At 43.6% G+C, this 27,949-nt stretch overlaps 1 protein-coding gene across 1 annotated transcript; it reads right to left on the bottom strand.

The window, feature by feature from the left end:
- Window positions 1-18,220: 18,220 nt before the first annotated feature.
- Window positions 18,221-27,454, bottom strand: IL12B (interleukin 12B). The gene is made up of 7 exons (XM_032403465.1): window positions 27,322-27,454; window positions 23,750-24,025; window positions 23,102-23,219; window positions 21,387-21,604; window positions 20,697-20,854; window positions 18,967-19,098; window positions 18,221-18,450 (listed from the first exon to the last, which is right to left on the bottom strand). Exons 1-6 carry the CDS (start codon window positions 27,407-27,409, stop codon window positions 18,967-18,969), a joined length of 990 nt encoding a protein of 329 aa, XP_032259356.1. The 5' UTR covers window positions 27,410-27,454; the 3' UTR covers window positions 18,221-18,450.
- Between the last annotated feature and the right edge of the window lie 495 nt (window positions 27,455-27,949).

A 27,949-nucleotide genomic window follows, 5' to 3' on the forward strand; every position in this document is an offset into this window, starting at 1 on the left:
GTACAAGTCTCTCTAATTCTTTGAACTTTTGTTTCCTCCTCAAAAAAGTTCTAATAATGACACTTCTCTTTCCCATAGACTGTTGCAAAGGTCAAATGAGAATTCATGGGGAAGTACTTGGAAGCAGTTCAAGCTTATGTGAATCTTAGATGTTATTAGAAGTGGTTCAGAGGGTGTGGCTATGACTGAGCTATATCATTCTTGAAATTATAATTACCAAGAGTGTAGTAGTAAAAGGAAAACTTTGTGTAATTAAGTATATGTTTTACAAATATTACCATGGCTTTCTGAGAGTTCTAAACAAGGAAAGTAGAATGAGGACGACCTCTTATGGTCTACATGTTTTTGTAAGTATCCAGCTGCTGTTAGTAATTGCCTGGACTAGAAGACCTGCCAGCCCTGCTCCTAACACCCCCAACGTAGGTATGTTTGAAACTTTAGGGGCATTGTAATTATAGCTTGTATAGTGGAATATTAACATTATTTTAATTTTAATTTTGGAAACAGCTGTTCCCAGACAGAAGCTAGCTAATTTTGCCATGCGTGTAAAAAATAATCATTCCAAAGCAATAAGAATTTTTTATTTATTTATTTATTTATTTTAAAGATTTTATTTATTTATTTGACAGTGAGAGATAGTGAGAGAGGGAACACAAGCAGGGGGAGTGGGAGAGGGAGAAGCAGGCTTCCCGCCGAGCAGGGAGCGCGATGTGGGGCTCGATCCCAGGACCCTGGGATCATGACCTGAGCTGAAGGCAGACGCTTAACGACTGAGCCACCCAGGCGCCCCCAGCAATAAGAATTTTTTAAGCATTTTTTTTTCTTGTAAAGCTGTACTAAGGTAGATACTAGTTTTTTTCCTGACAGGCTTGGCAGAATGAACTGTCTGTGCAGGAACCAGGCAGTCCACATTTAACGGATATTTGTTAGTCCCACTATGTGTCTCAGGTACCGTTCTTCAGAGGTAAACATAAAAAGATTGTCTTCTCTCACAGAATTTGTGTTTGAGTAAAGAAAACGATAAAATATAATTTTCAGAGACTGAGAAGTGCTATACAAACATGGTAGAAAGTGGAGTTGAAGGTTGGTGATTGGCAATAGCATGGGTAGGAGTGGGAAGACGTGAATGCTAAGAGGTATCACTCAGAATATTATGAAGAAGAGTAGTGTGGGTAGAGCTAGGAGCATGTGCAAGGCCTTAAGGTGTAGTGGGAGGTGAGTGGTGGCTGGTGGGAGAAGAGGATGGGAGAGGTAGGCAGAGCCCACGGGGTTAGGATTTGGCAGGTCACTGTAAGTAACCTGGTGAATTCTAAGTGAAATGGGACACCAGTGGAGGGTTTTAAGTAGGGGAATGATAATTTTTTAATCGCCTTATTGAGATCAAATTTACACAACCTAAAATTCACCCGTTTGAAGTATGCGATTCAGTGATTTTTAGTATATTTACAGAGTTGTGCAGCCATCACCATGATCTAATTTTAGAACCTTATTTGTTTTTAAAAAGATCATTCTGGTGTGTGGAGAATGGACTATAGAGGGGCAAAAGTAGAAAGGACAAGATCAGTTAGGAGGTTACTGTTATCCAGGTGAGAGAGGTTTCCAAAGTGACCAAAGGAAAGTTTGCATTCCTTCACTCCTTCACTGCATCACTTCCTAACTACCTGTCAAGGCCCCGTAGTGTGCTAGGTACTGGTTGAGGGGCTAGGTCTCCAGTGGTGAATGAGGCAGGCATGATCCCTGCCCTGTGGATCATGCCCCTGTGGGACCGTGCATGGCAAACTCATCCCTCTGGGCTTCACCACCTGCTAAGGCATTTCATTTGAAGAATGGAGAACTCAGCATATCAGAAGTCTACATACAAAGAACCTTTCTTACTCCACCTATACCCACAGTGAAAAAGCCCTCTGGGACTTCAGCCAGTCCTGCTGTCCAGAGGCTGGCCCCGTGGTGAAGTGTCCAGGATGAGCACGCATGGTGTGTGACTGTGGAGGGGAGCAGTCAGACAGAAAGATCAAAGACCCCTTTCCATTTCTCTAGGGAGTGTTGCAGGGAGTATAGAATATCCTTCTACCTGTTTCGTAAATGGGCAGCAGAGAAAGTCATTTACGGAGTACTTTGCATTTGTACTCAACATAACCACTTCCTCCCCAGCATCTAATGGGGCTACAATGTGTGCTCTAACTTGGTGGCTGAGTTCTGCTGCCAGATGTTTTCTCAACTCTCAACGCCAGGAACCCTTCCTCCAGCACTCATGCAAACTGGTTCAAAGGTGCTGCGTTACAATCAGATCTTTCAGAGCATGCACAGCTGTAAAATTTTGGAAATTTTAGTCAAAGCATAAACAAAATAATAAGCTAAGCCTGAGCGTCTACTAAGGGGAAAATAATGAATACATAAGCACTATTGCCGATCTTACTGTTTTAAGAAGACATAATTAAAAAGAAAGAATATGGGACTGTGAATATTCTTTATTTCCCCCTAAGCATTTCTTTGCTCAAAGAAGAATGAGTGTGCATCATTGTTTTGGTGGATTTGGTGAATCTGTTGAATCAATGTTAGACCTAATTGTTTAAAAGACCTTTCATTTTCATTTTTAAGGACTATTTTTATTTATTTGAGAAGTACAAGTAATTTTTTAAAATTACATATAATCTCACCATCTCGGGGTGACCCAGTTAACATTGTGATGCACTTCCTTCCGGGCTTTTCTCTGTGTCCATGTGTACTGATGAAATATTTGTATAAGAATGGCTAGACATGTCTCAGTGGCTCTCTGTGCTTGAATTAGCCTGTGTGGTTATTTTTAGATCCATATAATTGAAAGCCTCTGGAAGCAGAGATCCTATTTCTACTACTTTTGTATTCTTTCCAGGTACATCGTAAGTTTCTGAACTTGGTAGATCTGTGACAAGAGTTAAGCTAACAAATGTGTAAATAAACAAGCTGTAAAATATGCTTATTTAATGTCATTATTTTTAACATTTGCTTCTTTAAATGCTTCCAACTATAACAAGACTCATGACAGAATAGAATACATGTATTTATTTCCCTTTTCTTTTTGTATCCCTGCAAAAGAATCAATCCCTGTATTGATTTTTTCCATCTACCTAATAGGAGGACATAGTGAAATAAGGAAAATATTTTCATGAAAGCTTATTGTAAAGAAGAAATTTGTAAGTTCCAGTTACCGATAACAGTGAGGTCGGGTGGGTGAACTACTATAGTCTTATGTTTCCATGATATACAAGAGATATTTTCATCTGTCTCTTAGATAACATTTTGCCTTTAGTATAGTAGTAAATTGATTCATGTGGTTTACAAATGCCTTCACCAGACAGTAATAGAAGTGCAGAGCACCATATCTAATGCTGTAATTATTTCTCCTACATTGATATTCTCAGGGAATTCTGGGAACTCAAGACTAGATGATTGTCTGTTCTGATTAATAGGACACGGATAGGTATTATACTGGTGCCACTGAACAGCAAATTATTGAAAACAAAGTGCTACAATTTGCCTGCTGCCATCCAGTTGACTGAGTAACTAACTAAGCATCCACACATCCAGCCCCACTGTGAGGTGCAGTGAATATGCATGGGAGCACACGTGTTGGGGAAATCCTTCCAGGGCCACTGAGCTCTAACACTTCTCAAATAGGGCCCAAGACAGACCCATATTATTGCTGCTGCATCAGGCAGCTTCAGCATACGTGAAAAGATAGTTGGATCCTGTAGGTCAGGGCTGATCCTGTGGTTTGAGTGATTGGAGGAACTCAGCTAAGTCGTGTTTTGGAGCACAGGTTGGGATCTCATGCAATCTTGAAAGCACCACTTGGGGACAGCAGGGCAGGGTATGGCCCCCGTAAACATGGATTTGGGAGTTAACAGGTCTGGGTTGGACAGCCAGTCCCACAACTTCTGGGGGATCTAGGATTAGAAACTTAACTCCCTGTGTTTGTTTTCTATTGCTGCATAACAGATCACCACAAGCTTAGTGACTTAAAACAGCAAGCATCGATTTCCATGGTTTGGAGTCTGTGCACAGTTTAGCTGGATCAGGGTCTCACAAGGCTGCATCAGGGTGTTGGCCAGGCTGGATTTCATGTGGAGGCTTGCCTGGGGGAGAATCTGCTTCCCAAGAATCTGCTCATTCAGGTTGTTGGCGGAATTCATTTCCTTGAGGCTATATGGCGGGATATATGACTGATGTGCCCCTACTTTTTAGTGGCTGTCAGCTGCCCTCAGGTTCTAGAGGCTTCCCATAATTCCTTCCCACATGAGCTTCTCCAGTATGGCGACTTACCTCATCCAACCCTGAAGCAGAGTCTCTGACTCCAATCTGCCAGAACAGAGTTGTCTTATATAACGTGAAGTAATCCTGGGAGTGACATCCTATCACATTTCCCATATTCTGTTAGAATCAAGTGACAAATCCCTCCCACACTTAGAGGAGGGAATTATGCAAAGGTGTGAACACCAGGAGGTAGAATCATTGAGGGTTATTTTATGGTTTCTCTGCCACAGTCCCTGATCCTAATCTGTAAAGTTGGTATCAAAATACTTCACAAGGTGATTAGATTCAAAATAAATAACACTTATGAGGTGTTTGCACGGTGCCTGGGACATAGCATTCAATAAATGTGATGACGATGGTCAGAATCATTGGTGATAGCCGATGAATGTCCTGATAATTACTTTCAGTCTTCCTAAATCATGGCCCTTGTAAGAACTCCTTAGAGTATAGAGAATTTCAAGTTTTGAACTTGAGTCTTTCAAAGGATAGCATCAAACCAGTTATCTATGTGATATGGAGAGAAGGCAAAGAAAGACGTTGATTATCTAAGGCAGGACATAATTCAAGAATAATATCTAACTTGACTTTGAAATAAATTTTAAGATTTATATTCTTTCTCTGATTGCTTATGCTAAGAAGGAAGTCATAAAGGACTGCCTGTTTTGTAATTCTATATATATGAAATGTATAGAACAGGCAAAACCACAGAGACAGAAAGTCGACAGTGGTTGCCTAGGGCTGCCAGAGAGGAGAGGGATGCTGGATTGAAATCTGATGGCTAAGGAGTGCTGGGTTTCTTTTTGGAGTATTGAAAATATTCTAAAATCGATCGTGGTGATGGATGCACAGCTCTGTGAATATACCAAAAGCCATTGAGTTGTATGCTTTAAACGGTCAATTGTGTAATATGTGAATTATACTCATTATAGCTATTAAAAAAACTTGGCATTCAAATTCTAGTAGCTAATGATGGCTTCAGTCTATAGAGTTAAAAGAGTAAAGCCAAAAATGAGAGTCTGTTTGTATATATTTGAATAACTTTGCCATTATTTCAAAGTGAAATTCTTCCCTTTTTTGGATCTAGGGCCAAATGTAAACTCACAAATTGCTTATTTGTATATACTTGCCTTTTGAGATTCAGTACTCAATATTTCTCTTACCCAGTCAAGTTTTAAAATTTACAGAATTGAAATTACTCAGATTGAATTTTCTAAATTTATTTGTGTAAAGAAGAGACAAATTGCAAAATCATTTGAAAGCAGATGGTGAATTTTTCTGAAAAGTGATAGGACATTTGCAGTTTTTATGTGATGATCTAGTTAAATCCATGTGGTTTTTTTCTTCTGCTCCTTCTTCTCTTATTATCCCTTCTTCTGGTAGAAAGAGCGGGCTACCTAAGTGCAAATGGCTGGGTTGAGAGTCAGTGGCAATAAAAACCTCAGTTGCTGGACTAGCCAAGCATGTTCTGAATTCTGACCTCTTCAAAACAATAGCATTTTTGCATGATTAAGTATGCACAGTTTGTTCCAAAGCATTACCGAGGAAAGCAGGCTGGTCTGTGTCTGGATCACCATCCTGAGCTTGGTCCTCCTGGTTTGTGAACAAGGATCTAAACACTGAAGGCTTGTAAAGACCATGGATTGGGTCAAGTGCAAATGGCCACCCCAGGGATGCACACAAAAAAGTGGAGCCAGCCACGCCTTGTTTTTATCGATGACAGCACATCGGATTAGCAGGTCCTCTACTAAGGACCCAGGGCTTGAAGGCCTGCAGCAGGTGCATCCATGCATTTGCAAACTCCAGAATCACCATTAGAAAGTCATTTCCTCCAAAGCTTCCAGGAGGCTGCCTGCCCCCCTCACAGCGCATGTGCAGACCAGGGGATGGACTTCAGTTTTAGAATTATGACTGATTGGAAAATATTTTCACTGTCTGGAATTCTTGAGCAGGGTGATCTCTCCTCCTCTGAGCCCCAGAACAGCTCCCATACCTCCACTGACAACTGCATGAAAGTATCTTTTCAGTTTGAAATACATTTTCAAAAAATACAGAGAAGATGAAAGAAGGATATTTTTTAAAAACCCTAAGATATACCCATTGTTAATACCTTGATATATTAGTGCTTTCCAACAAGAAGAGAAAGTGAACCTCGAATGTGAACTCTACATATAATTTAGAAATTTCTAGTACCCACATTTAAAAAGGTTAAAAGAAACAGGTGAGATGAATTTTAAGAGTACTTTACTTAATATATACAAAACATCATTTCAACATATAATCAACATAAAAATTATTAATGGGGTATTTTACATTCCTTCATAGTATCTTTGAAACCCAGTGTGTATTTTACATGTAATGTACATCTCACCACATTCCAAGTGCTCAGTAGCCACATGTGGCTGGTGCTAGTACCGAACAGTGCAGGTGTGTGTGTGTGCTGTGAACCTTCACTCAAAACTTGCTTCAGATGCTCTACCAAAGGAGGGAACACCCAGGCTTTCTTACGAACTTGCTCAAATGTGGGTGTGGGGCCAGAGTTAAGAAGGAGGGGTGAGGCTTAAAAGCCATCGACTGTCATTCATCAAAAAAAGGAGATGGACTCTTTTTGTATATGTATCTTTATTATCTATCTATCTATCTATCACATATATGGTGCTCTTCCAGATGATGAAAGATATTCAAAACTACGTGTTAAAAAAAATTCATTGTGGGGTTGGGTAGTAAGTAAATTGGAAGACACTAAAAGCTTAAGACTTAGTAAAACAAGGCTGTGTATATATAGCAAAAGTGCAGCAGTTTGGGGAAGGACACACAACAACTCCTCCCACTAGCAAATATGGCCCAATCAATGCCCCAGAATGTTTTCTGCTGAGCCCCCAGCCCCACCCCCCTACTGCAGGCTACGGGGCTCCTCTCTCTCATCCTTCAGCTCTCCGTCACATCTGATCCCCTCACCCTCATCCGAGGGGTTCTCCCGTCCACGCTATCTAAATGAACATAGAGCTTCCCTTGCCCATAATTCTCTTCTCTTCTGCTGCTTCATGTTTCTTCATGAAGCTACCACTTCTGGGATTTGTTATTGTGCTTGCAGTTTATCTCCCTCCATGAATCTGGAAGCTGCATAGGGCAGGGGCTCGAGGCTGTTTTGTCTGCAGCGTTGGGCCAGCCCTTAGAGAAGAGGCTGACGCAGGGTAAGTTCTCAGTTGCTGACTGAGTGCCTGCCTGATTCGGAGGGCAGGAGGAGGCGGCCGCCCAAGAGAAGCAAGAAGGCCCTACTGTTAGAGCCACCGGGTTTTCAGAAAAGACAAAGTCAGGATTTTTCTGTTTTAAGAAAAGCAATTTCGTTTTTAAGTGCCTAGAATAACGTTAGGCTAACTAAGGATTTCTGGAATGCTTTGGGATTTGTTTTAATGAATAAATAGAAATTATATCTGTTAGCATTAATTTTTATGTGTAAACGGGTACATCCAAATTGTATAAAAGCAGTTCTCTTGAATCATTTAAACCTCTTCTTCACCCCACAAAGCGTTTAGCACATGCTTCCCTCAAAGATTCTATTAATGGGAACTAAAACCATGAGGTTGAAATGCAGAATAAGGAAAATTTTTTTTTCCATTTATGCAGGCATATAAGTGAATACCTCAGAACTGTGCAGACCCAGGAATCCGATATCAAGGATCCTGGGAAAATCAACACAATGGCCTATTCTGATATAACCTCAGATTAAGGGATGTTTTATTAAAAAGAATATAGGAGGAAGGGAAAGCCTTCCTTATGGTAGAACTCAAATTAATAAATGTAGAAAGAATGATGAAAATAGAAGATCACCATCAGGCAAAGCTATTGTTGTAGCAAGTATCATCAGTGTATGCTAAAATTATTGGCTAAAAGTATGACGAGAGAGAGGATATGAGCATACTCTCAGAGTGTCTCTCTACTAGATACATGAATTCTAACGGAAAAAATAGAAGCTCTCCTGTGGGGAAACGTGGTAGACGCCACCTAAACCAAGTGATCAAAGTCAACATCACCAGTCCTGAGATAACCTGACTCCGTGCACCTCCTGATAGGATTCACTGAGAAGGGGAAAATGGCACTGGTGTGGGATTCTTGACAAAAATGCAGAACTCACATTTAATCCTGAGGGAACATCAGGCAAACCCAAGTGGGTTTTACAAAATATTTTATTTTACAAAATAACTAATCACTGAATTTCAAAATGTCAAGATAACAAATGATTAGGGCAGACCAAGAAACTGTCTTTGATCTGAGGCGATTATGGGGGCATGAAATTTAACGCAATGTTCATCCTGGATTGGATCCTGGGCCCGAGAAAGGACACTGGTGGGACAGTTGGCAAAATTTAAATCAGGACTAGGGATTAGTTAATAGTATTGCATCAGCATTAACTTCCTGCTTCAGATACTTGTACTAAGATTATCTTAGTATGGATGATGTTAGTACTAGGGTACTTAACGCAAAGGGCGGAGTTGGTAATAGTCGTAAGGGAGCTCTTGTACTGTTTTGCAATTTTCTTTCTCTGAAATGAATTCAAAATAAAAAATTGAAAACAGAGATAGGTAATCTGAACCAAGCAGAGGAGTAATGTTCCTAGTAATAATACTGTTATAAGTTGGACTGTGTCCCACCCCCAGTTCACATGCTGACGTTCTAACACCCGCAGAATATCGCCTTACTTGGCAATAGGGTCATTGTAGATGTAATAAGATGAGAGCATACTGAAGTAGGATGGCCTCTTAGGCAGTGTCCTTACAAAAAGGGGAAGTTTGGACACAGGCAGGCACACAGGGAGAATGCCATATGAAGATTAAGGCAGAGATCGGGGCAATTTCGCAGCAGAAGCCAAAGGTCACCAGAGATTGCCTGCAAACCGCCAGGAGCTCGGAGAGAGACATGGAACAGATTCTCTCCACAGTCCCCAGAAGAAACCAACCTGGCTGACAGCTTGATCTTGGACTTCCAGCCTCTAGAACGGTGAGACAATTAGTATCTGTTGTTTACGCCACGTGGCTTGGGGTACGTTGTGAATTGGCCCTGGCAAACGAATACACGAGTTAACGTGTATTGAGAACGTACAACACTCGAGGCTCTATCTTGAGCTCTTCACATGCGTTATCTCATCGCATCTTCACTCCGCCCTTTGCGGTAAGTGCTATTATTGCTTCCAGTTAATAGCCGAGAGAACTGATGCTTAGAGTGGTAAGGACTATAGCTTGTCGATGGCCAAGTGGGTTAAAACCTCTACAGTGACATCCGCATATTCCCAATGGACTTCTTACTCCTCCTGGCTTTCAATCCCAAAAGTTTCTTATGGGATGTGAAATGGTTGCCTTTGATTAGTTTCTCTTTATATCTTATATATAAATTCCAGGGATGAAAAATAGTAAAGTACACATGTGGATGCCAAATCCTGTTTACTCACCCCCCATTTCTCTACAATCACCCCAGCATGGTGAAATCAAACACCTGCTTATTTGGAAACACTCAACATCCAACGTCTTAGTCCTCCCAAGAAAGGAGCTTTAGTTATCCAAGGAGAGATGCCATTTTGAAAGTGAGTAAATAATTTAAGTGAATATTGGGATTAAATTCAGTCATTCAAATCATGTGGGGCTGCATCCTGGGGCAATGGAGCTACTTAAGAAAAGTGGAGAGTAAATGTTTCCTCCATTTGATAGCAAATAATCAGAGAGAATTGCCCACTGGGGTCCATTTTGTTTGCCTTCTTGAGTCATTCCTTCATTCAATTAACCTTTATTGAGCATCCCTGGGCTTCTTGGCACCAGGCTCAGCCAGCACCATTTGAAGAAGACAGTCCCAGTTTTCAGTTTGTTTCTTATTCAGGGTTGTTCCCAAGGCAAAAAGGTGGAGGTGAAAGCTTTTGAAGTCACATTCCTGTTTCCCAATTCTCAACCCCTGTCCTCATAGGCATTGTCTTCTGAATGACTGAAGGGAATTTTCTTGCATGTAACGGTGATCCCCCGTTCCCCATCTCTAGCTCACATTTCACACATGGGCTCTGAACCCATCTATGGGTTCAGGTTTTAAGCAGTAAACTGATGGGCTCAGATTTTTGTTTTACCCATCACTTTTCTGCTTAAAACCTTTCAATGGCTTTCTGTTGCCATCATGGTGAAGCCCAAGCTTGACACTTGAGGAGCCACCTACTTTAGTTTATTTAGTAGGATTTAGTTCCTATTTACCCTCCATCCTCATTTTTTTATCTTTCTCCTTTCCTTCTTGTCCCTCACACTATGCTTCAGTTCAAAGGAGCTTTCGCTGGTTTCCAAACATGTCTTTCTTCCAGACTTGTGCTCATGTTACTTTCTTTACCTGGTAATTCCTCTTAATTCTTAAAAGTCACAGCATGGATACATTTTTATTTGGGAACCTATTTTAGTTTCTATTGCTGCTCCAACAAATTACTGTATATTTAGCTGCTTACAACAATACCCATTTACTATCTCGCAGACCTGAAGGTCAGAGGTCCAGGTGGGCTTGGCTGGGTTCTCTGCTTAGTGTTTCACAAGGCAGGTCTGTGTTTCTTTCTGGAAGCTCTGGAGAACAATCTGGAAGGTCTGTGTTTCTTTCTGGAAGCTCTGGAGACTCATTCAGGTTCGTGGCAGAATTCAGTTCTTTGTGGTTGTAGGAGTGAGATCCCCATAGCCAGCAATAGCTTGAAGGTTAAATCCTTCTTGTGCTTCATGCATCTGTGACTTCTCCCTCTTCTGCATCTGACTTCTAAGTGTTCGTGTGATTACACTCATTCCACCTGGATCATCTGGGATGATCTCATCCTATTCACGGATTCTAAGGACTAGGCGTGGACATCTTGGGAAGGGCATTTTTTGTCTGCCACCGATGCCCACCTTCAAATCGAAGTTCTGGGTCCCTCCTTTGCAGTCCAGGGGCAGGCACTGCTGGTTGCCTAAACAAGAACCATTTCCCACTCAGCTCCTTCTCTGCTCTCAGGGCCTGCCTCCCACTTGAGAGGGAGAGATTGCCAGATTCTTGTTTTCCCAGCCTCCTGGTAGGTAGGGCATAAGCATGTCTGCCCAAGGACTCTGGAAAGACTGTCTTTTCTGATTAAAAACACATGTTAGAGGAGAACTGCCTTTCCAATCCTCAGGCCTGATGAAATGAGGACATGACACGGGGAGCTGCAGTAGCCATCTTGAGGGGCACAGATGAGGACGGAAGCCTGCATACCGAAGCTAGTGGAGAAGAAAGTTGAAAAGAGTCTGAGTTCTTGATGATGTCATCGAATTGCTGAATTGCATCCCACCACCCCTTACCTCCAGACTTCTTGGTAGGTGCCCTTCTAGCTCCTTATTGCTCAAGTCACTTTTTAGTGGGGTCTCCCTTACTTGCAGCCTGAAGCCCCTGTAAAGGCAAATCCCCACAGATAACTCCGCAGAGTTTTCCTTACCTGTGCTAACACTTTCCACACTGTACTCTGACTGTCCTTGCTGCTGGCTTCAGCCCTCTTGAGGCTGTAAGATCTTGGAGGCAGCAGACCTGCCCACCTTGCTCATGGATTCTCCCCTGCACCTCTGTGCCTGGCACAGTAAACACGAGTAATTATTTGCTTAATGAATGAATGAATGAATGAACAAATGAGTGAAAGCCCTCCCTCTCCTTCAATTTTCTTTACCCCAAGGACTTACCACTGTCTCTACGACCAGGGTTGCCATGTGTGTTTGGGCAGGTCGTGTCCTGCACAAAGGGCCCTGGTTGAGGGGTCAAGAGAGCAGAAATCAAGCCTGCTGTCCGCTCAGGAAGCCATGTACCCTGGCATGGGGCTGTGTCTGCCCGGAGGAAGGGATACCTTTTTCCTTATTAGCCTTAAGGTGTTCTAGAGCTAATAGCAGTGCTGTGGCAACCCAAATTCTGACTTTTCTTGTCTTAGAGGGTGCATGCCCTTGCTGTTTCTTTTCCACTTTCCTGTGGAGCAGAGGATGCTCTTCAGGTTCCAAGCACCACATTCCAAGGAGCTGGACAACTATTTTGAGAAGCTGATTAGTATGAAAGTGTTTGTGGGAATCCCTAGGTTTTCATATGCCACCTCTCGCTGGTGATAGGCTGGTCATTTTAAAAGCAACCTTCTGGGAATTATGACTCAATATGTCAGGAACAGCCAAAATAGGAGTCAGGAGACCTAGGTTCAAGTTTGAGCCCTGGCATTAATCAGGCTCTGGGTGCTTGAGCAAGGAACCAAACTTCTCTCGCCTTCAATTTCCTCCTTTATAAAACTAGAGGTTTTCAAACTGGACCCTGAAGAGTTTAGGGATGTTGAGGTGGGGCCCCAGGGCTCTCAGTGGTGAGTAGGAGGGGGGACTGAATGGGCGGGAGGCTTCAACCAGAGCGACTCAGCTTTTGTCTGCTTTACATATAGGACTTTATAAAAAATTAATTTTTAATTATGCAGGAATATGCTAATACGTTCTTCTTGTAAAGAATTAGAACATTGCTGATAAACCTAAGGTCCCTTTGGCCACCATTCTCCCCAGTGCCTGTGTATGGTGGGACTTCATCTAAGATTTCCACTTGAACACAGGGAGTCCAGCTCGAACAAGCTGGGAGACCGTGGGTCTGGTGAGCCTCTAAGAACCCCAAAAGTGCAAAAAGAGGGATTTCAGAGAAAGAGGTCAGCCATGGCTGGAGGATGTTTTAATAAGGCTGAGCAGAAACCCGTGCAATGGTTCTGAAACAGAGCCCGGCTCTGTATGCTGTGATCTGGGGGGGATGTCACTGCTGGGTGCTGGCAGTGGACCTGGGAGAGGGCTGATGGGCCAGAGGACACAGATTTCTGAGTCAGGACTGGAAAGCTTAAGTACTCGTCCTGAACCAGCCCTCATCTCCATGGGGAGGGAGGAAGCGGTGGGTTTAAGACTGCTTCTCCTTTTTGGCCTGACTTTATAAACACAGAAACTGCAACTGACATTCGAGGTCTTCTTGCCAGGTGCAGGGTGCTGGGAGCCTGGTTTCCTTACATTCTCACAACATCCCCGGGGAGGCGGTTGGCACTGCTAGCATGCTTGTTTTAGGGGGGAGGAAACTGAGGCCTGGAGAGATTAAGGAATTGCCTAAGGGCACAGAGCTGGTAAGTGGGCAGCAGGGATTTGAGCTGAGGTCTCCCTGCCCAGGGCTGGGTGCACACACACCCCCTGCACTCTGGATCCTCCCAGGCACTGTAGCCCCCATTCCATCAGTGTTTGCTGTGTGCTTGTTGGATGGTGGCTGTGGGAAGGAGGAAACGGACTGGACACTACTGTGTGTCCAAGATTTGCTCCCCAACTTTTCCTCTCCTCCAAACCCCAGGGTCACTGGCAGAATATTCAGCTCTCTGGAACCCCCCATGCTGGGGTTAGCGATTGGCCCTTTTGCAAAGAGCCAGGGAAGCTGCCTGGTGGGCTGGTGGCGAAGGGCCTGGGAGAGAGAGTTTACGTTCCTTATGAGAAAGGCAGGGGAGATTAGTGAGCAGCTGCAGAGCCCCGCAGCCGGTCACACACACGGGCCCGCACTGGGCAGAGGGGCTGCGCAGGACCGCGGCGGCTGCCCAGACGCCCCGCGCCTGCGGAACCCAGACCTGCGTGAAGGTAAATGCAAATCCGCTCCCCCGAGCGTGCTTCCTGCAGAAGGAGGGTTTTCAGTATGCGCGCCTGGTTTCCTCTGCCCTCAGCCCGAATGCTGATTTTATTTTTGCATTTTATGAGCCTGAGAGAGGGAATTCATTTCCTTGGTTATAATATGGCTCTATGAAGAAAGTCTTGTCCAAATGCATTTTGCTCACAAATGCTGTCCAAGAAGAGCAGCCAAACTGCAATGAAATGGAAAGAGATGATTAAAATCTGATTTATAGGCAAGGTGAATTGGTAGGTTTATGCCAAATTATTGCATCCAGGAAGGCTAAAGGAAATGAAAAAGCTCTTCCTGGGAGCTGAAAACCTTTGTAAAAAGAAATATTTAGGATGCACATACCCTTATCCCAGCCTGGCTATATTTTAAAATATGTATTCACCATGTTTGCCCCTTTCAGACTGTGCAATCCCTGAAGGCAGGAATTGGGTTCATTGCATCTTGGTATCCCCCGTGTAGGGATGTTTCTGCAATTTTATTTATAAGAAAGGGATTCTACGTTGAAGAGCTTGATGATCTCTTCATTGACCGATTAATGCTTCCTCCATCCCAATTCACCTTCTGAGACACATCATGACCTCCTAACAATGATCCCTCCATGTCCCTACCCCCACAAAAGCATAGGGTCCCAAATTATTATTTTTTTCGGGTTATAGGTAATATAATAAGAATATTAGCCATCAGCTTTTATTGAGTACTTATTATGGATCAGGGATTTCTATAAGCACTTTCTAAGGGTTATTCCATTAATCCTCACAACCACTCTGTGAAGTGGTTACTGTTATTATCCCATTTTACAGATGAGAAAACTGAGGCTTGAAGAGGTTAAGTAATTTGCTCAAGATCACAGAGCTAGTCAGTGGAAACAGCCACCACTCACTGAGTGCTTACTGTGGGCCAGGTACCGGGCTAATCCCATTAAACTGATTATCTCATTTTATAGAGCTCTTAACCCTCAAGAAGTGACCTTCACTGCTTAGAATTTCAAGCATTTCATCCCTTGGAGACCAGAAGCAGTGGGAGAGCAGGGTCTTGTTTAGCCTTGTATCCAGAAAGTTGAGGATGGTGCCAGGGACAGCACAATTACTCAGAAAAACATTGTGGAGTGAATGAAGGAACAGCAGAGGTGTCTTTCCCATGGGAACTGCTTGCCCAAGCCACCCCCCCACCCCAGCCCCACCCCCACCCCCCGCCCCAGCTTAGTCCTGCTCAGGCTCAGTCTGCCCTCGGCACAATCTTCCTGACCATGGTTCCCTTTCTTCAGACAGGCAGGGTATTACCAGGACCCTACATGGCATCATTGGATATGGCTCCAGGGCTCCCCAAGGGGTATACCAGATGTTCTGTAAGGGGCAGACCCAGGTGTTCTGACACCAGTTCCTACCAGTGCTGGCCTGCCTCTCAGAGACAGGATCTAGATGTTTAAGAGAATATCTTTATTTAATTTTCACTTTAGTTATTTCCTGTTTTGAAAACAAACATGGGAGGGGTTATTGCTTAATGGGTACAGAGTCTGCTTGGGAAGAAGAGAACATTCTAGAGATGGCTGGTGGTGACGGTCACAGGACAATTTGAATGTAGCGGATGGCACTGAATTCGACACCTAAAAGTGACAAAAATGGTACATTTTCTCTCATGTGTTTTCTACCACCATCTGAAAAACCACACGCATGGGTCTCTCCTTTTAACACAAGAAGGCTGGGGTAGGTAGTTACAGGGTTTGGTTCAGCTTCTTGTTGTTGCTAGGGTCCCAGAGTCTTTTTATAGTCTCAGCATGATGGTTTCCATTCTGGTTGCAGGGTTTCCTCTGAGACTTCTTCAATTTCATCTGCTCAAGAGAGGAAGGAGGGAATGGGTGATGCTCGCCCTGGCTCTGTCTTTTCTCAGGAGAACGCCAGCAGAATTTTCTTAGGTGTTATGGGCTGGAACTAGGTCTCATGGCCTTGCTGGGCAGCCAGCATGGCTAGAAAAGTGATTACGTAGCTTCCCAAACCTAGAGCTCAGGAGGGTCACTGGGAGAGAAAGAAGTTGAGAGGGAGTAGTGATGGGACAACAAGCAGGCTGTGTTTGGTGTCCTGCTGAAGGTCACACGGTCATGTAGCAGGGCTGGCCAGAACGAGTCTCCTGCAGTCCCAGTCTTGAGCTCTTTTGCTAGAACATTTGATACATTTGTAGTGGATAGACGCCTCATAAAGAAGGACTGTCCTGGAGAATATCTTTCAAAGACAAAAGCTCTTCAGTGCATGTACTGAACTTAAAATTAATCGGATGCTGAGAGGTCATGTCAGTTGGGAGCCAGAACATCTGAGCTCGGCCCTTTGCTGGCCAAAAGTTTTGGGAAAGGTCCCCTGGTCTCTGTACTCATAAATGTGATTAATTATTTTTTCTTGGTTAGCGTTGTTCATTAAGTGCCCATTAAGTGTTTTGGTATGTCTAGATGAAAGGCCCTGTAGGAGGACAAAGAGTTGTTATTAACCAACCATGTGCTATCAAGTGTGGGCTCATAATACAAGATGATAGATTTCAAATGTTGGATGAGCATGACGGGATCTTTCCACCGTTCCTCCAGGTCAGAAGCAGAGTAGAATAAGGGCTCCAGGAGTCACTTCAAATAAGGACACTTACAACATCCCTATTATAATTACCTTGCCATTGCAAGGAAGCCCAAGTATGTTCACTTGGCCATTGAAGATAATAGAGAATGGACTCCGTTCTCTCGGATCCCACCACTTGCTCTTTCCATGGCAGGCACCGAAGAGGAATTGGCAGGCTCTGCCCTTTCTTTGACCTCCCCTTCTCCATTGAGCCTTCCTGGGCAACTCCAGGTTATACTGATTCTTCTCCTTTGTTCTTACCCCAGGGCACCGTATACTGTACATTTTAGCATTTAGTGGTACTGCAGTTAACTTTTCATCCCTGTCTTATAAGCTGTGCCAGGAGTGGGCACTGTTTGGAGGAAGGCCACCCAAGATTTTCTGGAACTCCTCAACCTCAAGAGCTAGCACATGTCCAGACATATGACAAACCCTCCATAAACACTGGAGCTGGCCCTATGGGATGGGATGCTTATGACTCGACCAGGTTGGAGTTTTATTTCATGATGCTCTGGAACTAGTCGAGTTGATTGCAGGCTAAAAGGTGAACAGAGCAAGAGCATCCAACCTCTAAAGAGGGCATAATGCAGTTCGGTGCCCTTGCAGAGTTCCCTGTAGTCAGACCACAGGGACATTCCCTGAGCTCAGCAAGACACTGACTTTGGGAATCCTATAAAGGGAAAGGGCAACTGTGCAAAACTGGAAGTGAAATTGCTTCAAAGAAGGGCAATTCTTAAATGGCAGGGGAAAAATAATGCAGTCCTGGTAAATGTGGGAATAGGATCCTCGAGTCAGCTGAGAAAGCCCAAAGTATTATTGCAAAGAAGAGTTATATTTTTATTAGTTCATCGTCAGAATGTAAAAACAAGTAAACAGAAAACGAATGAAATCATTTTACAGAAAGCCTATTCATTACTTAAAAGTAGCACCTTAGTGGTGGGCACTTTCTGGTCACATCCGGTCAGGTTTGCTCACGCTGACGAGTAAGCAATTCTTGATCATTTTCTTTGCATCTTTGTGCTTTTTTTGCCTGGCTATTAAGGAGCACCTGGCAATTCTGACAGCTTTATGTGCTTGGCCCTACTGGTTCTCCTTCCTGGATCATAAGACCTTTTTACTTTCCAGACACTTACATTGTCTCCAGGTCCCTCTGCTATGTCTTACAGATAGATGGGGGTAGGGACTGCCAGGGTGGCTGAAGCTGAATTTCAACTTCAGTTATTTTTTTAGCCCTTTCTAAATTCAGGCATCCCAAAACTAAACTTGCTTAGAAGTACAGGTAGGTGGCCCCGAATTGCTTTATCAACACCACCTCCAGGAAGTCTTCATGGATACAGGAATTGACATCTCCATCTCCAGAACCTTCTCAAATGGATTCATGTCTCCATGCCTCTATTTAACTACTTCTGTGTTCTCATCCATCACAAATATATTATGGTGCTGGCATCAGAACATTGTGTTCTCACTGGTTGTCATAAAACCCATACACTTGCAGTCTTGCTTGAGAAGTTTCCAGTGTAAATAACACATAAATTCACATTTTGCGTAATAGGGCCTCTTCCTTACAAATCAGGTCCTGAGAGTATGAAACATACAATACATCTTGGCACACAAGTGTTCAATAAAAATAATAAATTAATAAATACATAAATTACTTAAATATTTAAATAGCATTAAGGTCAGTGGCAACCTGCTAGCTGGAAAATCTATAAATAAAATAGCTGATTGTTTCAGTGGCCATTTGGCATGTAAATGTAAAAATACTGCAAAGACATGATAATGATCCTTCACAAAAAGCAAATTAGGTAGAAAATAACTTTGGGGGCCTATTCTATTGAGGCTTTAGAAAATTCTGCATAATATCTTCCACTTTCCCTCCAAGGTTTCATCCTGGGATTGGAACCTGAAAAAGAATACCAACAGTTTCTGTGAATTAGAAATGCGGCAGCAAACCCTTATTTCACACGACACATGACTGGGCAATTGGGTTTGGGGATTCCATGTCAGAAGGGCCCAGCCTGTCCTTATGTGGCCTAGGATTTGGTTGCCTTTGGTGTCTTCCCCCCACCCCCAGGTGCCCAGGATAAGGTTCTAACTCCTGAAAACAGCTTGCAAGCTATTCTTGCTCTCTGACTCTTAGCTACCTCTCCCCTCTCGCTCTTCTTTGCCTTCTCCTCCAGGAGGGCAGGACCTACACCTGTTTTCTTTACTGCAGTATCTCTGTACCCAGCATAATGCCCAGAACACTATGGGCATCAAATAATATCTGTTTAACGAACAAAGGTATCTTTCTGACTCTGGTGACTGTGAGCCGGGCACCCTCTCTCCCCTTTCTTCTCCCGCACTGCCCCCCACCGCTGCCCGGCACCCGGGGACCCTGAGTGTTCAGGTGTGGGCTGGGCTTTGTGGGCCTGCTCACCTAACTGCAGGACACAGATGCCCAGTCACTCCAGGAGGAGCTGTAGTAGCGGTCTCGGGCTTGCACGCGGATCTTGGCATCCTTGTGGCACGTGACCTTGGCGGAGGTTTTGTCCACGCAGAGTCTCTCTTTCTGCAAAGGAGAGGGAAGTCGTTGGCAATGCAGTCACAAGAGGGGCTGGGCATATTTCTGCAAAGCTTGGTCTCCCAAACAAGCACACCTTGGTTTTTGGGCACCACAGTAGAGAATAAACACTGGAGTTGTGTAGAACTTGCGCCACCTACCGATAGAAGCTCCAAATACAGATGCAGCTTTTCTATTTCAGCCCAGAGGGAGAGATGGTTTGGTCCAGCTTTCATCTTTCTAGAAGAGCTGCCTCGCCTGAAGGCCCCGTGCACACTCACCCCTGTACTAGGCTGATGGTGGGACAAAGGCAGATATGCTCTAGCTGTCCCCTGGATATTCTGAAATACTATATCCTGATCCTTTTATCAGAAAACATGCTGAAGGGGCACCTGGGTGGCTCAGTGGTTAAGCGTCTGCCTTCAGCTCAGGTCATGATCCTGGGGTCCTGGGATCGAGCCCCACATTGGGCTCCCTGCTCAGCGGGAAGCCTGCTTCTCCCTCTCCCACTCCCCCTGCTTGTGCTCCTGTTCTTGCTATCTCTCTGTCAAATAAATAAATAAAATCTTAAAAAAAAAACAAAGAAAAGAAAACGTGCTGAAATCCAGGTATTGTTAACTTTTAGCTGTGTGACCACAGGAAAATGCTTTGGGCTCTGTGTCTCAGTTTCATCCTTTATAAAAAGAGGGATAATAATTATTCCTATCTCATAGATGTGGAAATGTTAAAGGTAATCCTCACATAAAACTCTTGGCCAAGTCTTTAATCGATAGAAAGTGTTCAGTAAATATTACCTATTAATGATATAAATTTTATGTAGGGAAGATACATATCAAGATTTTAAATAATATTTAGGTAAAGTCTACTCCAGAATAGCCCTTCCCCCCTACAAAAAATAATTCTCAGGGAGTGACTGAATGGCTGAATTTCTACCAAATGCTAAACACTATCCTGAATAAGGCCTTTATCCAGTGATTTCTAAAACCGGGGTCCCAGGAGTGTTGGGCTTTATAAAAGTGCCTTCTGGAACTTGGGACTATGATGGCAAGGCAGGAAAGCTTGAAAGCCATTGTCTTAGCCTCTGTAAGCACTAACATTCTGCTCAAAATCATTTCACGGTACGTGGGACAGCTGGGAATTATCCATTTTGGGTGAGACATAGCACACATGTTCTATCATTCAATTTACTCACTAAATTGAAACAATAATGATTTGAGGCTCCTGGAGCCCAGATTTCCTATGTGAGGACCAATTCTGAGTGCAAGAATTAATGACCACCCATACTGGAGGTCAGCTGTGGTTAGGTACACGGAATTTGTGTCCACTGGCCTGGTTTCCTGGTTCTGACCGTTTACAGCTGCGTAACTTTGGGCAAGTCATTTAACCTCTCTGAGCTTCAGTGTCTTCCCTAGTGAAGTGTTGATGATAATGCCACCTGCCTTTGTAGGGTTATGTTAAGGATTAAGTGATCTATCCATGTAAAACCCTTAAAGCAGTCTGAGGCAAGGAGAAAGTGCTAAATAGATGTTAGCTACAGTTATCATCACTCGTCTCCTAGCTGTGGGCCTGCATAAACCTGGGTATATGGCCCTGGAGTCACCTCTTACCTTTTCCCTATTGTTCTTCCCCTGGCCCTGTATGCAGAATGTCAGGGAGAAGTAGGAATGCGGGGTGCTCCAGGTGTCGGGGTATTCCCAGCTGACCTCCACATGCCGAGAATTTTGTAGTGGTTTCAGCTGCAGGTTCATGGGCGGGTCCGGTTTGACTGTGGAAGAAGATAAAGAAACACCCTTTGTTTTCCTCGGGGGGCTTTGGTGTAAGGTAGTTCTGCCTTCTGATCCCACTTTCCCCTTTGTCCATTTTGGAGGGGCTTATATTCCAATAATGAAGATTTTTTTTCAAATGCTAGAGAAAGACTCACTGGGAATAACTACAATTAGTAGGGAAACCTTGGTTCTGAATAAAAATGCTATGCCTGAGGGGGTCCTGCTGGATTCACCACAGAAGCTGCCTGGACAGCAGATAGAAGGGTAGCCAAGAGCCTGCTTTTCCCAATGGGGCAGAACTGGGTCTGAGTTGCTAGCTATGAGATCCGGGGCAACTTACTTAACCTGTCTGAGATTCAATTTTCTCTTCCTTAAAATGCAGAGAATAGTATCTACATTGAACTCTTTTGGGGGGGGTACAGAATAAAGGAGACAATGCGTGTAAACCCCTTACCTTGGTGCATGGGGCATTGTGAACATGTGACAAATGGCATTTATCTTTATGAAGCACATATAATTAAGAGGACTCACTGATGTCCCTGATGAAGAAGCTGCTGGTGTAGTTTTCATACTTGAGCTTGTGAATGGCACCCACCACGACCTCGATGGGTAGGCTCTCCTCGGCCGCGGGGCAGGTGCTGCCCTCCTGACACCCCACCATGTACTTCTTATAATCCCTGTTGTCCACTCTGACCCTCTCTGCTGAGAGTGTCACTGCTCCACATGTCACCCCTTGGGGGTCAGAGAAGCTGAAATCAAAGACAGACATTACCTCGTGTCTCACCCATTCGTGGGTCAGTTCCCAGTGGCTGGAGCCAGACAGCCGTTTGAGGACACAATTTCTCCAACGGGTTTGATTTCTCCACAGGGGCCAAGAAGCTGCCCTCCCCAGGAGAACAAGCTTTGCCACAGAGGTGGTACAAATATTTAGAGACAGCTCTGCATGTCCGTGCCTCTGGCCTAAATGAATCCAGAAATGTTTAGATCCAGAGCCCTTGGTTAAATCTCCTTATTAAAATTTTTAAATTCATTTTTCCCATTGTAATGACAAAATCCATATGTGCTAATTATAAAAAATTAAAAAGATAAAAATGTGCATAAATGAAATGTGTGTGCCTCTTTTAACCCTAATCTCACTCCCCAAACAGAAATACTATTCAGAGCTTGTCGTATCCCTCCAGACCTTTGTCTATGAATATTCAAAGCAATCATATATCCACATGTATATGGATACACACATATTTTGCCTATATATATATACTCACAATGATTTTATTTTTCATTAAATAGGACCCAACTATATACATATGTGTGTGGTTTGTAACCATCTCTTCCCCCTCTGAACATATGGAGAGCGCTCCATGACAGGCCACACAGACTGGGTTATCCATTTTGATGGCTGCATGTTAAGCTGGAGGATAAGGCGCCGCACTTTATTTAACTTTTCCCCTGCTGATTACCAAAAACATCACACTGAGCACTGGTATCTGTGTCTCTGTGCATTTGTATAAGCATTCCTTTAGTAAGCATTTTCATTTTCAAGACGGAAAAGGGAGACCCCAGAGGTTAATGTACTCAGTTACAAGGTGGCCAGACCAGGCTGATCACCTGGGGTTTGCTCTGTCGCCCTGCCTTGTTCAGGAACCTGGATGGTGAGGAAGGGAAGTCACACAGACCTGCTAACATAGGTTCAGTATCCATGGAAACTGGTTTCTTAGGGGAAGTCCAAGTGCATCGGACAAACAATGAACTTCAGATTAGTGGTGTCGTCAGCAGAAGGAAAAGGAGTTGAGGTGGCTCTGGGAAAATTTCTGGAAGCCTCAGGATTTTGGAGTTGGCTTCAGGGCTTTCAAGATCTATGCCCCGGAGCTCTTGGTTCTATTTTCATCTCAAGGTACAATTTTGGCAAGTCATTCGTAGCTTTGATTTCTCCTTTTATCCCTCCCCGTGGTGCTATGAGCCTTAATGAAGCATTGCCAGGCAATCTGGATGAGTGGGTTCAAACACAGCAGAGGCTATTCCCAGGCCCCAGTAATATCCTGTGCTAACCCACACATTTGTTCAGGCGATTAGCTTAAATCTCCATGTTCTTTCCCCAATTTAGGCAAGAGGGGGCATTGAAAAAATATAGGTTTGACTTTGTTTTCTCCCTTATCATTAACTGATAGGCCATGGCGAGGTTGCCCTTATTTTCTTAATGAAATAGTTCTAGCAAAATACTGAGAAATCAGAGTGGTTTCACTTACCCTCTGCTGCTCTCGACACTGAATTTCAAGTCAGTACTGATTGCCGTCAGCCACCAGCAGGTGAAATGTCCAGAATAATTCTTTGCCTCACATTTTAGAAAGAACTTATTTTTGGATTCTGGATTTGAAAAGAACAAAAATGCAATATTTGCAGGTTTTCTTTCAGATAGATTTTAATTGTGGTGAACCACAGGCCACCAAGTTGTACAAGAGTGAAGATCTTCCATTTATTCCCTTGGAAAATGATGCTGCTCCCCTGACAGGCAGTTCAGTGAGGACTGAGAAGGTCTCAATAGGTTGCTGATTCTGCAGACTCTACTATGCACCTAACACATCAGGGGGAGGCATTAAATTTGTCAAGGCGGCCGCCCCGTGCTGAGTTATGCACTATACACGTTGGTTAATTTCCATTAGCCATTTAAAAAGAACTTCAGGAAAACCAACCATGAAAATCTCTCAACATGAGATCTGGATGGTGCCCAAAGCATCTAAGAAAGCAAAGAAAAACATAGATGCTGGGTGGTTTCAGTAAGGGATTTGATATCAGTTCCTTAACTACACTAGTCATGTCTTAACCTTTTACGTTTTTAAATTTATTTCTTATGGAGCAAAAGAGAAAATTGACATCCTCTGAGCGAATGGAATTACCTTTCTGTTCCTTTAAGATATCAGTGGACCAAATTCCATCTTCCTTTTTGTGAATCAGCAGGAGCGAATGGCTCAGAACCTTGCCTCCTTTATGACAGGTATACCGGCCCGCATCTCCAAACTCTTTGACTTGGATGGTCAGAGTTTTACCAGAGCCTAAGACCTCACTGCTCTGGTCCGAGGTCCAGGTGATGTCATCTTCTTCAGGGGTATGGCAGGTGAGGACCACCATTTCTCCGGGTGCGTCCGGGTGCCAATCCAACTCTACGACATAAACTGGAGAGCACAGGGAATGGAGAACTGGACTGTAAGCTCCAGGAACCCCGGGACTGGGATTTATGAGCCACCCGTGCCCCTGCACTCCTGAGCACAACCTTGCTCGTGACAGCAAATGCTTGCTGAGATGATTGATCTCAGGTCACTGGGCCCTACTTGGGTTTAAGGTCGTGAAGAGATAAACAAAGTTTTATAGCTGCCATCGAGTCATTAACTGGCAGCCTGTTTTTAATAATTAACCTCTGATTCGCTGGCAGATGGGGAAGGCCTTGATACAATAGAAAAATGTGAACAGCACAAAACTCTTTACCAAAGGCCTGGTGGAGAGAAGAACCTTCCAGCACAATTTCAGTTACGTGGAAAATAAGGCAGGGCACAGATATGTCAAGAAAGACTGACCAGCACTGAGATCTTGTCCCCACTAACTGGCTAGGGGATTTGGAACAAGGTAGTAAATCACCATGAGCCTCAGTTTCCTCGTCTCTAAAATGATAATAATAGCATCTATGTCATAGGTTTGGCTATGAGGATTAAATTTAAAAAAACATATAAAGCACTTAGCATGGTGCTTACCATTGTAAACTCAGTGTTGGTTTTTTTTTTTTTTTTAATTTTTTAGTGTTGGTTATTGTTATTCACATACCAAAGTTTGGTCCGATGACTGCACAGAGAAACTGCCCTATAATTTTCCATGGGCATTTGAGGATTTAGTTCCTACTGCATAAATTAACTCACTCATGGAGATTTTCATTCAATTTTGTTTAAACAGTTTTACACTCTTATGAAGCAGTTTAGTAGATCCTGGTCTTCCCATTTCATCGAGGAGCATGCCAAAACCAAGAGGCTAAGCAAGCTTACATCAAGTTAGAAGTACAAGACCTAAATTTCAGGCCTTCTGCCTTGTTGGCTTGGCATGGGATCTCTAACCTGAGTATCTAAACTGGCACTTGAGGAATGGCCTAGAAGAGTACTGCAATGAGTGCGTCACATCCCAGCTTCATTCATGCATCACTTACTAACGAGCTAGAATCATTTAATGTAATGGTTCCCCAAGCCTGATCACTGAACCACCATCAGCAGCAACACCTAGGAAACTGCGGGAAAAGCAAAATCTGAGTTGTTGAATCAGGAACTTTGGGATGGGCCCGATGATCTGGTTTTTATGCTCTCCAGATGATTCTGATGCCCTCTCAAGTTTGAGAGCCACACTGGTTAAGAGCCTGGATATTGGAGTCACATAGGTCTGAGTTTAGATTCAGCTCTATATCTTACACTTGCCTGTGGCCTTAGGCAAGACATTCAATTACTCTAAGCTTCGGTGTCATCATTTTTAAAATGAACAAAATATTAGTGCTTGCTTCAGCAGGTCGAGACATGGATGATACAAGCGAATTCATACAACAGCTTAACATAGTGCCCTAAATGCTCTATAAATGGTGACCCTTATTGTTGGCATCCAGATGTAAAGCACTATGGGACATAAAGTTCTTACATCAGAGGGATTTATAACTACTGAATGGGTAACAAAGACGTGAGCTAAAAAGCATTTGGGACCCAACTCTTTGGAAATGATTAGCTATGCTGACATAAAACCACGTGGCTCCTTTGGCTTTCTCTAGTTTTTCTTTGTTCCATCAGCAACTGAACAGCAAGGCTATTTTTCCTGTCACAACTAAGACTCAGAAGGCCTAGAAGACCCTTACCCAAGGGCAGGGGACAACAACTGCAAGAGGGAGCCTGAGGAAGAGCATCCAGAACCTAGTGCCTGGCTTCATCTCCTCATCTTGCATCCAAAGTCGTCTGCCTTCTGTTTCTCACATTGACTTCCTGGAATTTCGGTGGTTTACCAAATTAGAAGCAACTTCGGGGTTTACTATGCAAGGGCCAAGCTTCCTGAGCTCACCAAAAATCCCAGGGTTGGAAGGGATCTGGCATAATTTTCTGGCTCAGGCCTTCGCCTTTGCTCAAGGGAGGGTCTAAAACTCTCAAACTCTCCTTGGGCAGAGGGGAGATGGCTGGATTGTTGCCTTCCCGAAATGATTAAGAATGGAGGGACAGTCCAAAATTTCTTTCAGGTATCCATTTTCTAATGTGGTACTCTCCTGACTATCAACAGATTATTTCTGATCATCAGCTGAAATGTCTTCACTCTAACTTATGCCTATTTCCTCCTGTGTTCCAAGCACATAGGAAACAATTACTTCATGTCCTTCTTGTAAAAACCTTCTTCGAATACTTAAATGCACAGGCTTTGAAGTGAGACAGAATTGGGATCAAGTCCCTGTTCCATCCTTCCCAGGGCTGTCAAACTGGGGAAGTTACTTAATCTCTGTAGCCTCTATTTGCAACATCCGTAAAATGGGATACAGACTGTCCCTATTTCACATGGTTGTTGTGAGAATTAAATGAAATACTGTGCTCAACAAATATTAACTATTATTACCAGGATACAATTACAGATAGTAATTGCCAACACTATGTTGGCTTCCATGAGAAACGTTCGAAGATCTTTCAGGAACAGCTAACAATCAGTTAATACATTATTTACTGTGTGTGAGAAAATAGGATAGAGGGACCCCTTATTTTACTAATACCTACCTATTCTATTATTCTACTAGTAATTTTTATTGATCATTGGGATTATAAACAGGGTCTCTTGAATCATCAGAGACATCATTTCAAACAACCAAAACAATCCTGGCTAACATTTACTCTCACTTCACAGGTGTTGAGCTGTCTCCTGCACTCACTAACATTCAGTCATCCGTGTAGTAGGTGTCACTTTGTAATCCCTAGTTCACAGTTGAGGAAACTCAGCCTTAGAGGTGACCCAGCTCAAGGTCACCTAACAGAGTCAGCCTTTGAGCCCAAGTCAACACGAGTCTAAATCCTATGCTTCCCCCAAAGTGCTTGGTCAGAGGTGAGTCCTCTCGGTGCTCGGAGGGAGTGATATTGTGTGGTGGAGGGGGGGATGAGAGAACGTAGTTCTTAATCTTTCCAAATCCTTCACTTTGGAATTTTCACTGTATGATACAGCTGGTTTTTAGTAATACTTGTGAAGTCCATATAGCCTTTCCTATCACATCCTGCAAAAAGCTCCTACTCTGGCCCCTAATATGAAAGCCAAACGACATAGGTGAAGGAAGGACAGACGGCCTGCCTTTTCCCAGTGATGGCACTCACTAGGAACCCCCCAAGGCCTGCTTGCCCCTTTCGGGCTGATTGCCCCCCAGGGCCTGCCTGATAAGTCCTGGCTTAGATTTCGGGGCCGCCACAGAGAAGGAGAGCCTGGTTACCATTTTTCTCCAGTTCCCATATGGCCATGAGGGGAGATGCCAGCAAAACCAGGGAAAACCAGGAGACAACCAGCTGCTGAGGATGCATCTGCAGGAGGGGGAGAAAGAGAGGAGAAGAAGGAGGAAAAGAGAAGAGGAGGGAAAAGAGAAGACATGATGTCAGTAATTATTCAGTTGCTTTGCAAACCATATTCATGCTATGTACATTGTTTTTAATCTTGATTTTTCTCTTTCTTGTATGCACTATCAGATTAATACTACGTGAATTACAGGAGCCCTGAGCCAGTCTCTGGGTAAGAACATCTCCAAAGAGAGAACCACAGACTATCTGGAGCTGAAGGAGACCAGCCCTCTGATAGAATCCTCTTATTTTTAAGCTGAGAAACCCAGGACTCAGAGAAAGAACATGACTTGTCTGGATCAACATTCAGCAGTGATATACTTGGTCCTTACGAGGTAAAGGGCTCTGGGCTAGAGTCACTGGGGGTTAAAAAAAGGATTTTGGCCTGGATTCTGCCTTCTAGGGGCAAACACTTTCATTCAACAAATATTTATGAAGTCCGTGTGTTAAGTGCCTACCCTCCAGTTGGGGAGACCGGCTATACCTCGTATCACTGTTCCCCAAGGT

The sequence above is a fragment of the Phoca vitulina genome, unplaced genomic scaffold, assembly GCF_004348235.1.
Source record: "Phoca vitulina isolate PV1807 unplaced genomic scaffold, GSC_HSeal_1.0 scaffold6, whole genome shotgun sequence".
In the NCBI taxonomy this organism is placed as follows: domain Eukaryota; kingdom Metazoa; phylum Chordata; class Mammalia; order Carnivora; family Phocidae; genus Phoca; species Phoca vitulina.